The sequence below is a fragment of the Mustela nigripes genome, chromosome 15 (assembly GCF_022355385.1).
Source record: "Mustela nigripes isolate SB6536 chromosome 15, MUSNIG.SB6536, whole genome shotgun sequence".
In the NCBI taxonomy this organism is placed as follows: Eukaryota; Metazoa; Chordata; class Mammalia; order Carnivora; family Mustelidae; genus Mustela; species Mustela nigripes.
Window position 1 is genome coordinate 8,695,268 of NC_081571.1, and position 15,299 is coordinate 8,710,566.

General features: G+C 38.4%; 1 protein-coding gene across 1 annotated transcript in view; it reads right to left on the minus strand.

The window, feature by feature from the left end:
• LOC132002948 (phospholipid-transporting ATPase IB-like) overlaps positions 1–15,299 on the minus strand; it is a 247,455-nt gene that overhangs the window by 176,987 nt on the left and 55,169 nt on the right. Inside the window, exons 12-13 of the mRNA XM_059378234.1 lie at positions 2,359–2,486; positions 1,083–1,160 (exon numbers count right to left, since the gene is read on the minus strand). Of these exons, the coding sequence (XP_059234217.1) occupies positions 1,083–1,160; positions 2,359–2,486 (206 nt within the window). The remainder of the gene's footprint in view (positions 1–1,082; positions 1,161–2,358; positions 2,487–15,299) is intronic.

Consider the following 15,299-nt stretch of genomic DNA (forward strand, 5'->3'; position numbering starts at 1 on the left):
TGTCAGATCATACATTTCCAGGCACCAAAAATCTCCTAAAATAAATATTTACTGAGAAGTCACTATTCAAATGATACCATACAATGTGACCCTAAATTAGAAAGCATACATGCAAATTACTGGTTAGAATTATTAGCATTAGTCAAATCCCTTCTTCATACTAGGCACTGTGCTGAGTATATCACAAATACATTATATTATTCAATCCTCATAATAGCTTTCTGAAGTAGATGTGATGATCACACCTGATTTACAGATCATGGTAACATTGCTTGTCAGGGTTTACTCTCCAGAAGCTTAACTCCAAAATTCTGCTTCTACCATAATTTACATATTGCCTCTAATTAATTGAGCAAAGGGAAATTATAATTATAATATATATACTATGTATATTATAAATTATAATCTTGTAAAAAATATTAAGAGCAAAAAATAATTACAAAATTTAACAATCATTAGTCTTCCTCCTTTCAGGTCCCACCCAACTGTGGGAGTTAGTTGGGTTTTTCCAGCTATTCTCTGGTATAATTGACAAATAACCAGGAGCTTTTAAAAACAGTTTATACTTGTAACAGTGCCACTGCCATTTAGAAGGTAACCAACTTTCTGTTGGTTACATGGCATCATTTCTGCCCTTTTCTAGTGTACTATAGGGACTAAAGGCCTGAGGGTACACCTGAGGGTGAGGCAGGTGTGAAATTTTGCAGCAGGTTTCAAATGCTTTCTTATAGGTCATCTGCCATAGAGAAGCAGAAGCATAGCCCCCATTGACAGGTCCCCACGCTCCTGTGACTCCCTGAAAGTTAACTGAAAACTTGAGAGCTAACTGAAGATTTCCCTACCTGCTTCTCCAGCTCTTCTCTCTCATAAGCACATTAATAACCTATATCAGGCCCATTCTACTTGCAACCCATGATGGGTTATCAATATTTTTAACAAATCCTACTTTTGAAGCTCCATATGGGTATCACATTCACTACTGCCTATGGCTGAATTCAGCACTTCGACTTTGCTCACACTCTCCCTAGATCCACCTTCTTCAAAGTTCCTGTCACATACCCAGTCCCTGAAATATTCCTCACCTGCCCAAGCTCTTCGTTAAGATTGGATGTTCTGGCCATGGCATAGACATCATTTCGTCTGTAATGCATATCTTCATCCTGCAAGAAATGAACAAATTAGCCAACCCACACAATCAGAACAAGGCTCAAAATTTCTTCAGATCAACTCTACTGCCACTGGTCTTCTGACATGGCTGACATGAGAAAGAATTCAAAATGGCAAGTCTAGAATACTTAGAGAGTCTTGGTTCTAGTTTTACATGTACATTGCCAGAGCTGATTCAGGAGAGGCAATGCTACACAAAAATAAATGTCAGTGTATCGTTGGTTTGGGTGTCAGAAGACTTGGTTTCCAAATCCTGGCTCTGCCTCAGACACTCTGTGGAATCCTAAGGGTGTTTTGCAGCTACTCTATCCATAATGTGGGGGCAATAACATAGATCTCACAGTGCTACTGTGAAAAGTAAATAAGAATACATTTAAAAGCACTCTATCTCATTTTGTGGTTGTAAAAGATAACAATACACTTCAGTGATGGTAATTCCTTGACACATTTTAATGAGATACCTAGCAAAAATTTTATTTCCAGGAAATATCTTTTTAAATAGAACTGAAGGGACACTTGGGTGGCTCAGTTGGTTAGGCGGCTGCCTTCAGCTTGGGTCATGATCCCAGCATCTTGGGATTGAGTCCAACATCAGGCTCATCAGGGAGCTTGCTTCTCCCTCTGCCTCCCACTCTGTCTGCCTGTGCTTGCGCTCTCTGACAAATAAATAAATAGAATCTTTAAAAAAAAGTTTAAATAGAACTGAAAATTGCAAACATACATTCAAATTGGTAAATTCATTCAGTCACATGTCATTAAGTATTGGCTTAAATGAATGCATGGTTTTCAGCTAAGAAATCTTTTCCTTATTTTGAGGGCATTCTGGAATAGCTGTTTCACTCTTGCCAAGATATGTAAATCTATTATAAGTCTACTGGACTCCCCTTCTCTAGAGTATCTTCAATTTTAATGGGCTATCTCTTTACAGTTGCTGCTAAGCCACTAGCTCTTAAATCTTTCCTTTCAGTTAGGAAAAATATCTACAACAATGGTGCCCTCAAGAGTGACTCAGAGATACCCAGGCACAGCTAGGTCAGGTTGACAGTGTTTGGCTTTACTGTCAAAAGCACAACTGGCCCATGTGCTAGCCCCACGGTGATAAACTAGTTATGCTGATTTTCAAATCCAAAGCCACAGATCAAGAGAGAACTATTTTTGCTTTTTTTTAAATTATCTGATTTTAATACTCACCCAGTTTATAAACATGGCCTGAATGTATTTCACAATTTCCAGAGTGACAAGCAGGCTAATGGGGATGAGATTGTGGTACAAGATGATGAACACCAGTAAGTCAAACCCTAAGCTGTAGGAGATGTATTCTGTGGAAGAAGATCAGAAGAACTATGTCACAGCTTTAGGCAGTATCTTTCTTCACGTTTGTTTGTGTTATTACTTGTTATAACTGTGAATATTTCTGCATGAAAATTCCTTAAAGTATAATTAAATGGACACATCAAAATGGCTTTTAAGGAATCCCTGAAGCAACAACCATATAATAGGGTAGATGGCAAGTAGCAAGGTACAAGATCTAGCAAGAGATAGACCCTGTCATCAGGGAGCTTTGGATGCAGTTTGAGAAAGTAAGATGAGTCAGGAATTATGGCATGATGAATTCTGTGATAGCTCTGAACACGGAGACTAGCAACAAAAGCACAAAGTGGAAGGCCCAGAATAAAGGCACAGCAAAGTTTTGGAGAAGGGGGTTTGTTAAATGGCGAAGATGAGGGGAGGAGAATGAGAATGACATCTTATTTACCTGGAACTACATGGCTTGAAGACAAAGAAATAGTGATTTTTAAAACTCAGGGAAAGAAGAAAAGTGAAGCCAAAAGGAAAAGGGAAAAAAAATTGAAACATGTCATGATATACTCATTTTTAAAGAGGCAGACACATTTGAGAGAGTAATTTTCCAATAAAAATTCAATCTAACAGAGAAAGAGTAAAGATGGTGGAGGAGTAGCAGGCTGAGATGACATCAGGTAGCAAGGGATCAGCTAGATAGCTTGTCAAATCATTCCAAACACCTACAAATCCAACAGGAGATCAAAGAGAAGAGCAGCAATTCTAGAAACAGAAAATTGACCACTTTCTGAAAGGTAGGACCTACGGAGAAGTGAATCCAAAACGAAAAGATAGACTGTGGTGGGAGGGGCCGGCTTCCAGCAAGTGGCAGAGCAATGTAGCACAAAATCGGGACTTTTAAAAGTCTACTCCATTGAGGGACATCGCTCCAGAATCTAAGCGGGGGTGGAGCCCTTGCGGGGACAGCATGGTCTCAGGTCCCGCAAGGTCACAGAAGGATTGGGGGTGTCGGAGTGGCACAGATCTCACAGGTATTAGAGCAGGGAAGCTGGAGACAGAGATGGAGCTAAGGAATGAGCTCTCAACTCAGGGTTACCTTACACTGTGATCTGTGGTGCAGTTGGGCCACTGTCCTTTGAGCAGGCACCCCACAAGTGGCAGATCCGAGGAGACCTCCATGGAGGAGCAGCAGGTATCTGCTGGGTATAGAGACTCCAGGCAGGGCTGTGTGCCAGAGACAGAGATGCTCGGCCACAGGCTGGATGAGCTCAGCACACGGCCAGAGGCCAGGGAGACAGGAGTGATTGAGTCCTTTTCTCCTATGGCACACTGAGGAGCAAGGCCCCGAGCTCTCAGCTCTCCTGGCCAGATTGGGAGGCCGCCATTTTCATTCCTGTCCTCCAGAACTCTATGGAAAGCATTCAGGGAACAAAATCTCCCAAAATGAACCCCAGAAGATTACCTAGCCCAGCCCCTGGTAAGGGCAGTGCAATTCCACCTCGGGCAAAGACATTTGAGAATCACTACAACAGGCCCCTCCCCCAGAAGATCAACAAGAAATCCAGCGAAGACCATGCTCACTTATCAAGGAGAACAGCGGAATTCCAGAAAAGAAAGCAAAGCATGGAATTCATGGTTTTCTCCCCATGATTCTTTAGTCATGCAAAGTTAATTAATATTTTTAATTTAATTTTTATCTTATTCGAATTTTTTTAACTTTTACTCTTTCCTCTTTTAAGGTTTTTTAACTAGATTATCTTAACAATACCTTTCATTTAAAAAAATCTTCTGAACCTTCATTATTATAGTCATATCTTATCCTTCATTGTATCTAACTTTATTTTTTGTACACACATAGGTATTTTTCCTTCTAAAAAGTTTTGGGATACAACCTCTTCTAATGGAACAAAATATACCCTAAATCTAGCACAGGGCTTTGTTCTAGGCTCTAGCCTGAGCAAATTCTCTCCACGTTCTTTTTCCTTCTTTTCCCAAACAACTTATCTTATCAACTCCTTTTTTAGAATATTTTAAAAATTTTCAACTTTACAGTCCTATTCCATCCCTTCATCATGTTTACACTTATTTTTGTATTTTTGTATATATACAAAGTTTTTCTTTCTTTAAAAATTTGGGAGGTAGTTTCTTCGAAGAGACCAAAATACTCCCAAAATTAAGTGTGTGGCTCTGTTCTATTCACCAGTCTAATATTTATATTTCCTTTTTTCTCTTTATTTTAATTTTTTTTTAATTTCTTTTTACCCTTTCTTTCCCTCGCAATTTGGGATCTCTTCTGCTTTGGTGCATGCACATTTTTCTGGGCTCTCTACCACACCTTTAGTGTTTTATTCTCTCCTTCAAATATTCTTATTAGGATAAAATGGCAAGGCAGAAAAACTCACCACAAAAAAAAGAACGAGAGGCAGTACCGAAGGCTAGGTGACCTAATTAATATGGACATTGGTAATATGTCAGATCTAGAGTTCAGAATGATGATTCTCAAGGTGCTAGCTAGGCTCAAAAAAGGCATGAAAGATAAGAGAGAAACACTGTCTGGAGAAATAAAAGGCCTTTCTGGAGAAATAAAAGAACTAAAATCTAACCAAGCTGGAAACAAAAAAGCTATTAATGAGGTGCAACAAAAAATGGAGGCTCTTACTGCTAGAATAAATGAGGCAGAAGAGAGAATTAGTGATATAGAAGACCAAATGACAGAGAATAAAGAAGCAGAGCAAAAGAGAGACAAACAATTATTGGAACATGAGGGGAGAATTAAAAAGATAAGTGATAGCTTAAGATAAAGCAACATTAGAATAATTGGGATTCCAGAAGAAGAAGAGAGAGGGGAGCAGAAGGTATATTGGAGAGAAATATTGTACAGAATTTCCCCAATATGGCAAAGGAAACAAGCATCAAAATCCAGGAGGTGCAGAGAACCCCCCTCAAAATCAATAAGAATAGGTCCACACCCCATCACCTAATAGTAAAATTTACAAGTCCTAGCGACAAAGAGAAAATCATGAAGGCACCCTGGGACAAAAAGTCTGTAACATACAATGGTAAAAATATTAGATTGGCAGCAGACTTATCCACAGAAACCTGGCAGGCCAGAAAAAACTGGCATGATATATTCAGAGCACTAAACAAGAAAAACATGCAGCCAAGAATACTATATCCAGCTAGGTTATCATTGAAAATAGAAGGAGAGATAAAAAGCTTCCAGGACAAAAGAAATGGAAAGAATTTGCAAACACCAAATCAGCTCTACAGGAAATATTGAAAGGGGTCCTCTAAGCAAAGAGAGAGCCTAAAAGTAGTAGATCAGAAACGAACAGAGACAATATTCAGTAACAGTCCCCTTAAGGCAATACAATGGCACTAAATTCATATCTCTCAATAGTTACCCTGAATGTAAATGGGCTAAATGCCCAATCAAAAGACACAGGGTATCAGAATGGATAAAAAAAAACAAAAAAAAAACCCACAACCCACAGAATGGAAGAAGATATTTGCAAATGACAGTACAGACAAAAGGTTGATATCTAGGATCTATAAAGAACTCCTCAACACACACAAAACAGACAATCATATCAAAAAATGGGCAAAAGATCAGACGAGATTGGGCGTGTTCAGGGTGGTATGGCAACGTGGACGGGACTGGAAGAGATTATGCTGAGTGAAATAAGTCAAGCAGAGAGAGTCAATTATCATATGGTTTCACTTATTTGTGGAGCATAACAAAAAGCATGGAGGACATGGGGAGTTAGAAAGAAGGGGGTTGGGGGAAATTGGAAGGGGAGGTGAATCATGAGAGACTATGGACTCTGAAAAACAATCTGAGGGGTTTGAAGTGGCAGGGGGGTGGGAGGTCGGGGTATCAGGTGGTGGGTATTATAGAGGGCATGGATTGCATGGAGCACTGGGTATGGTGAAAAAATAATGATACTGTTATGGTGAAAATAAATAAATGAAAAAAAATTTTTAAAAATGGGCAGAAGATATGAACAGACACTTCTCCAATGAAGACGTACAAATGGCTATCAGACACATGAAAAAATGTTAATCATCACTAGCCCTCAGGGAGATTCAAATTAAAACCACATTGAGATATCACCTTACACCAGTTAGAATGGCCAAAATTAGCAAGACAGGAAACAACATGTGTTGGAGAGGATGTGGAAAAAGGGGAACCCTCTTACACTGTTGGTGGGAATGCAAGGTGGTGCAGCCTCTTTGGAGAACAGTGTGGAGATTCCTCAAGAAATTAAAAATAGAACTTCCCTATGACCCTGCCATTGCACTCCTGGGTATTTACCCCAAAGATACAGATGTAGTGAAAAGAAGGGCCATCTGGACCCCAATGTTTATAGCAGCAATGGCCACAGTTGCCGAACTGTGGAAAGAACAAAGACGCCCTTCAATGGACAAATGGATAAGGAAGATGTGGTCCATATACACTATGGAGTATTATGCCTCCATCAGAAAGGACGAATACCCAACTTTTGTAGCAACATGGATGGGACTGAAAGAGAAATAAGTCAAGCACAGAGAGTCAATTATCATATGGTTTCACATATTTGTGGAGCATAGCAAATAGCATGGAGGACATGGGGAGTAGGAGAGGAGAATGGAGTTGGGGGAAATTGGAAGGGGGGTGAACCATGAGAGACTCTGGACTCTGAAAAACAATCTAAGGAGTCTGAAGTGGCAGGGGGGTGGGAGGTTGGGGTCCCAGGTGGTGGCTATTATAGAGGGCACAGATTGCATGGAGCACTGAGTGTGGTGCAAAAATAATGAATACTGTTATGCTGCAAATAAGTAAATAAATAAATTTTTTAGATGACAATAAAAATAATTTTTAAAAAAACATCAATATGCTGTCTACAAGAAATTCATTTTAGACCCAAGGACACCTCCAGATTTAAAGTGAGCAAGTGGAAAACAATCAAAAAAAGCTGGTGTGGCAATTCTTATATCAATTAGATTTTAAGCCCAAGACTACAGTAAGAGATGAGGAAGGACACTGTATCATACTCAAAGGGTCTGTCCAACAAGAAGATCTAATAATTTTAAATATCTATGCCACTAACATGGGAGCAGCCAACTATATAAACCAATTAATAACAAAATCAAAGAAACACATGGATAATAATATAATAATAGTAGGGGATTTTAACATGCCCCTCACTGAAATGGACAGATCATCCAAGCAAAAGATCAACAAGGAAATAAAGGCCTTAAATGACACACTGGACCAGATGGACATCACAGATATATTCAGAACATTCCATCCCAAAGCAACAGAATATACATTCTTCTCTACTGCACATGGAACATTCTCCAGAATAGATCCCATCCTGGATACCAAATCAGGTCTCAACTGGTACCGAAAGATTGGGATCATTCCCTGCCTATTTTCAGACCACAATTCTCTGAAACTAGAACTCAATCACAGGAGGAAAGTTGGAAAGAACCCTAATACATGGAGATTAAACAGCATCCTTCTAAAGAATTAATGGGTCAACCAGGAAATTAGAGAAGAATTGAAACAATTCATGGAAACAAATGATAATGAAAAATAATGGTTCAAAATCTGTGGGACACAGCAAAGGCAGTCCTGAGAGGAAAATATATAGTGAAACAAGCCTTTCTCAAGAAATAAGAAAGGTCTCAAATACACAGCCTAACCCTACAACTAAAGGAGCTGGAGAAATAACAAAGAAAGCCTAAACTCAGCAGGAGAAGAGAAGTCATAAAGATCAGAGTAGAAATCAATGAAGTAGAAACAAAACAACAACAACAACAAAGAACAGTATAGCACATGAATGAAACTAGGACCTGGTTCTTTAAAAGAATTAATAAGATTGATAAACCCCTGGCCAGACTTATCAAAAAGAAAAAAAAAGGACACAAATAAATAAAATCATGAATGAAAAAGAGATTACAACCAACACTGAAGAAATACAAACAATTATAAGAACATACTATGAACAACTATATGCAAGCAATTTGGACAATCTGGAAGAAATGGATGCATTCCTAGAGATATATAAACTACCACAACTGAACCAGGAAGAAATAGAAAACCTGAACAGACCCATAACCAGCAAGGACATTGAAGCAGTCATCAAAAATCTCCCAACAAACAAGAGCCCAGGGCCAGACGGCTTCCCAGGGGAATTCTACCAAACACTTAAATAAGAAGTAATATCTTTCCCCCTGAAACTGTTCCAACAAATAGAAATGGAAGGAAACTCATTTTATGAGGCCAGCATCACCTTGATCCCAAAACCAGAAAAGGATCCCATAAAAAAAGAGAACTATAGACCAATATCCTTGATGAACACAGATGCGAAATTCTCACCAGAATACTAGCCAATAGGATCCAACAGTACATTAAAAGGATTATTCACCACAACCAAGTGGGATTTATTCCAGGGCTGCAAGCTTGGTTCAACATCTGCAAATCAATCAATGTGATACAATACATTAATATAAATGAAAGAACAAGAACCATATGATACTCTCAATAGATGCTGAAAAAGCATTTGACAAAGTACAGCATCCTTTCTTGATCAAAACTCTTCAGAGTGTAGGGACAGAGAATGCATACCTCAATATCATCAATGCCATCTATGAAAAACCCACAGTGAATATCATTCTCAAAGGAGAAAAACTGAAAGCTTTGCTGCTAAGGTCAGGAACACAGCAGGGATGTCCACTATCACCACTGCTATTCAACATAGTACTAGAAGTTCTAGCCTCAGCAATTAGACAACAAAAGGAAATTAAAGGCATCCAAATCAGCATAGAAGTCAAACTAACACTCTTTGCCGATGATGGGATACATTATGTGGAAAACCCAAAAGACCCCACTCCAAAACTGCTAGAACTTATACAGGAATTCAGTAAAGTGTCAGGATATAAAATCAATGCACAGAAATCAATCACATTTCTCTACACCAACAACAAGACAGAAGAAAGAGGAATTAAGGAGTCAATCCCATTTACAATTGCACCCAAAACCATAAGATACTTAGGAATAAACCTAACAAAAGAGGCAAATAATCTGTACTCAGAAAACTATAAAGTACTCATGAATGAAATTGAGGAAGACACCAAGAAATGGAAAAATGTTCCATGCTCATGGATTGGAAGAACAAATATTGTGAAAATGTCTATGCTACCTAAAGCAATCTACACATTTAATGCAATCCGTACCAAAATTCTATCTTTTTTTTTTTCAAAGAAATGGAACAAATAATGCTAAAATTTACATGGAAGCAGAAAAGACCTTGAATAACCAGAGGAATGTTGAAAAAGAAATCCAAAGTTGGTGGCATCACAATTCCAGACTTCAAGCTCTATAACAAAGCTGTCAGTGTGGTACTGGCACAAAAACAGACACATAGATCAATGGAACAGAATAGAGAGCCCAGATATGGACTCTCAATTCTACGGTCAACTATTCTTCAACAAAGCAGGAAAGAATGTTCAATGGAAAAAAGATGGTCTCTTCAACAAATTGTGTTGGGAAAACTGGACAGCCACATGCAGAAAAATGAAAGTGGACCATTTCCTTACACCACACACAAAAATACACTCCAAATGGTTGAAGGACCTCAATGTGGGAAAGGAATCCATCAAAATCCTTGAGGAGAACACAGGCAGCAACCTCTTTGACCTCAGCTACAGCATATTCTTCCTAGGAACATTACCAAAGGCAAGGGAAGCAAGGGCAAAAATGAATTATTAGGACTTCATCAAGATCAAAAGCTTTTGCACAGCAAAGGAAACAGTTAACAAAACCAAAAGACAACTGACAGAATGGGAGAAGATATGTGCAAACGACATATCAGATAAAAGGCTATTATCTAAAATCTGTAAAGAATTTATCAAACTCAACACCCAAAGAACAAATAATCCAATCAAGAAATGGACAGAAGACATGAACAGACATTTCTGCAAAGAAGACATCCAGATGGCCAACAGACACATGAAAAAGTGCTCCACATCACTCGGCATCAGGGAAATACAAATCAAAACCACAATAAGATACCACCTCACACCAGTCAGAATGGCTAAAATTAACAAGTCAGGAAATGACAGATGCTGGCCGAGGATGGGGAGAAAGGGGAACCCTCCTACACTGTTGGTGGGAATGCAAACTTGTGCAACCACTCTGGAAAACAGCATGGAGGTTCCTCAAAAAGTTGAAAATAGAATTGCCCTATGACCCAGCAATTGCAGTACTGGGTATTTACCCTAAAGATACAAATGTAGTGATCTGAAGGGGCACATGCACCTGAATGTTTATAGCAGCAATGTCCACAATAGCCAACTATGGAATGAACCTAGATGTCCATCAACAGATGAAGGGATAAAGATGGGAGATATATATATATATAATGCAGCCATCAAAAGAAATGAAATCTTGCCATTTGCGATGATGTGGATGGAACTAGAGGATATTATGCTGAGTGAAATAAGTGAATCAGAGAAAAACAATTATCATATGATCTCCCTGATATGAGGAAGTTGAGAGGCAATGCGGAGGGTTTGGGGGTAGGAAAGGAATAAATAAAATAAGATGGGATCAGAAGGGAGACAAACCATAAGAGACTCTTTATCTCACAAAATGAACTGAGGGTTGCCAGGGGGAGGGGAGTAGGAAGAGGGTGGTTGGGTTATGGACATTGGGGAAGGTATGTGCTATGGTGAGTGCTGTGAAGTGTATAAACCTGGCAATTCACAGACCTATACCCCTGGGGCTAATAATACATTATATGTTAATAAAAAATAAAACAATTTTTAAAAAATTTTTTACGTGAAAGAAAGATCTGTGCGATGAAGGGGAAGTGATTAAAAAAAATCAATCTAATGTCACAGAAATTTACTGAAAAATATCTAGAAGGAATTCAAGGGGATAAATATATATTGCTTTATACAGGTCTTTTTGAAAACTTATATTTCAACCTTAAACATTACATTTATATGTTGAGTTATGGGAGGTGGGGTTATAACTGAAAGAACACAAATTGATTTGTAAAGTTTAATGAGTTAAACACAAATACATATATAGAGACAAAATTAGATAATTTTAAGTTAAAATTTTATGTTCACTTTTCCCAAAAAGGGAGCACACTTCTAATTTAGAATAGTAGTTAAATCTAGATTTCTAAATTCTGTCACTTTAAAAGTCAAGTTTAATTTGCTATCATATCTACTCAAACTCTTAACCACCATTGAGTTTACTAACTTTCCCCTTATTCGACATGATTATACTTTTATACATACTGTATGACTTCATGGTCATAAATCATTCTTTCAGGAATACTGGTGGCAGATATTATTATGACCATTTGATGGACATAGAAGTAGAGACAAGAGATTTAGTGCTTTGCAGCATTTATTAATTACTGAAAATACAGTTACACTTTAATTGCTCAATACCTTTTTCTTCTTTTGGCCTAGAATATCCTTGGTAGAGTGGTATAGTGCAGAGCCAATTATGTATTCTCATTCCAAATAATCCAATAAGTTCCTCTGTGCTTTTTGGCAAATATACAGAATCTGTTACACTTTCATGAAACAAGGGACTGGACTAGAAAACTATACAGTTCTGCTTCTAAACATAAAATTATTTCTTCTAGCCAAAAAATTACTGAATTCCTATTATGAAAAGGTACTATTCTTGGAGTTAAAGATACAATGATTCTCCAAAATTCATAATTTTCAAAAATCTCACAATCTAGCTGGGGGGAGGAGGAGGCATAAACAATAACTATAAAACATAAAAATGGAATGATATCTATTAAGGATATCACTAGAGAAGCCAATAGGGATCCTAATTAAACTAAAAGAGGGAGACAAGATATAGGAAATGCTTCCGGAGAAGGGAAGGCCTCATCTTGGACTGAAGTGAGAAGTGACAGGTGTCCAGTCAAGAAAGGATGCATTTGAGGCAGAAGGAAGAGCTCAAGATGAAAGGCCTAGAGATGCTGAAGCAACTGGTGGATGAAAGGATCATGAAAGAGAACAGAAGTCAGTCTTCTCTGGATAGAGACCAAGTGCTCAGGAAGAAGTGGTGGGGAATCAGGTGATGGAGACAGGACTAGGTCATTAAAGTCCTGATATGGCATACTAAAGGAGATTTATCTTGACCCCATAGGCCACAAGTCTTCAGCCGGAGGGTAAAGATTTTAGGTTTTACAAGACATACAGTCTCTGTTTCAGTTACTCAGCTATGCTATCGTAGCACTGAAAGCAATCACAGATAATACATAAACGAATAGACATGGCTGTACTCTGATAAAACTTCATTTACAAAAACAAGCAGTGGGCCATCAGTAGTAGTCCACCAAGCCAGTGTAAACAACAGCATACACTGAAGCAACTGCATCTATTCATAACTATTTTTAATCTTTTTCTGGAAACTGTATGAAGAATGGGTTGGAGTAGAGCTTGACTGAGGTCTGGACGACCAGTTAGACAACTGTGGTGATTGTCCGGGGATGAAAAGGAGAGTGCACACAGAGAAAATATTGAAAAGGTAGAATGAACAAAACTTTGGAACTAATTGGATGGTGAAGGCCATAGGCGTAGGAGTGGGGAAAAGAGGAAGCTGAGAAGGAGGGGGTAAGAATGACCTTCATGTTTTCAGCTTGGATGACGGTTGGATGGCAGTAGCTAAAATTTACATAAAGAATACTGGAAAAAGACAATGTTTTGAGGGAAAAAAAAGGATGAATTTAGTTTTATACATTCCGAGTTAAGAAATTTACATGATACCTGGAAAACAATGAGTTCATTATTCATAGAGCAATCTGAGCTGGTGGCAAACAGGTAGAGGACATCAACTGATGGATAACAGGTGAAATTATTAGAGCAAGTGAACTCTCTTGGATTTCTTGGACAAGATAATCCCTAAGAAACCAGTGAAGGCCCCTCTGTGGAGATAAAACATGCATACATACATATATAAAATGAAATTTTCATGAAATTTTCAAGATTTATGAACCCAAGTTGAGGCATTCCTGGTGAACCTAGGATCATGAAAAATGCCAGTATTTAAAAGGTGGATCAAAGTTTCTATGAATCAAATAGGGAAAAGATTTTTTTTTTTTTTAAGCAGAAGAGGGTGGCAGAGGTCCAATTAGATCCCACTTAAAAATGACCACTGGAAACGTGTGTTGGAGAGGTTGTGGAGAAAGGGGAACCCCCTTACACTATTGGTAGGAATGCAAGTTGGTGCAGCCTCTTTGGATAACAGTGTGGAGATTCCTATAACCCTGCAATTGTACTACTGGGTATTTACTGCGAAGATACAGATGTAGCGAAGAGAAGGGCCATCTGTACCCCAATGTTCATAGCAGCAATGACCACAGACACCAAACTGTGGAAAGAACCAAGATGCACTTCAACAGATGAATGGATAAGGAAGATGTGGTCCATATACACTATAGAGTATTATGCCTCCATCAGAAAGGATGAATACCCAGCTTTTGTATCAACGTGGACGGGACTGGAAGAGATTATGCTGAGTTAAATAAGTCAAACAGAGAGAATCAATTATCATATGGTTTCACTTATTTGTGGAGCATAAGAAATAACATGGAGGACATGGAGAGAAGAAGGGAGTTGAGGGAAATTGGAGGGGGAGATGAACCATGAGAGACTATGGACTCTGAAAAACAATATGAGGGTTTTGAAGGGGTGGGGGGTGGGAAGTTGCGTGAGCCTGATGGTGAGTATAGGAGAGGGCACGTGTTGCATGGAGCTCTGGGTGTGGTGCATAAACAATGAATTCTGGTACACTGAAAAGAAATTTTAAAAATTTTAAAAATAAAAAAAAAATGACCACTGGGTTTGGCAACTGGAAATTGATTCCTACCCTTGAGTTAAAATTCTTGTAGACTGGCTGAGGTGGATAGCAGATGTAAGTGGACCCAAGAGTGACCAGGATATAAGAAAATAGAAACAGTGAGGGTTGTTTCTTCTTTTAAGAAGTCTGATCAAGAAGGAAAGAAATAGGTCATTTGTAGGGTATGCAGACATTGACACATTTTATCAACATCAAAATATCAGTGACTTTAAGAATTTATGTCTGTTTCAAAATAAGATAATATTCACAGCCCTGGGCTAGGACAAATTAAATAAATGCATTTAAGTTGAGATTGCTCTTTCAAAATCATTGAAAATATAAAAGCTTGAGATAAAAACTAGATAGGCACCATCTAGAAATCTAGATTGCATGAGAATGGATCTTTAATTGGGGAGGAGTCAAGACGGCGGAGAAGTAGCAGGCTGAGACTTCTTCAGCTAGCCGGAGATCAGTTAGATAGCTTATCTAAAGATTGCAAACACCTGAAAATCCATCGGCAGATCGAAGAGAAGAAGAACAGTAATTCTGGAAACAGAAAAACAACCACTTTCTGAAAGGTGTTTTCTTTTTTTAAATTCTTTTCTTTTCTTTTTTCTTTTTTCTTTCTTTCTTCCTTTTTGAACCTCGTTTTATCCCCTTTCACCCCCTCACGATTTTGGATCTCTTCTAATTTGGTTAAAGCATATTTTCCCGGGATTGTTGCCACCCTTTTAGTATTTTAATTGCCCCTTCATATACTCTTATCTGGACAAAATGACAAGACGGAAAAATTCAACACAAAAAAAAGAACAAGAAGCAGTACCGAAGGCTAGGGACCTAATCAATACAGACATTAGTAATATGTCAGATCTAGAGTTCAGAATGACAATTCTCAAGGTTCTAGCCAGGCTCGAAAAAGGCATGGAAGATATTAGAGAAACCCTCTCGAGAGATATAAAAGCCCTTT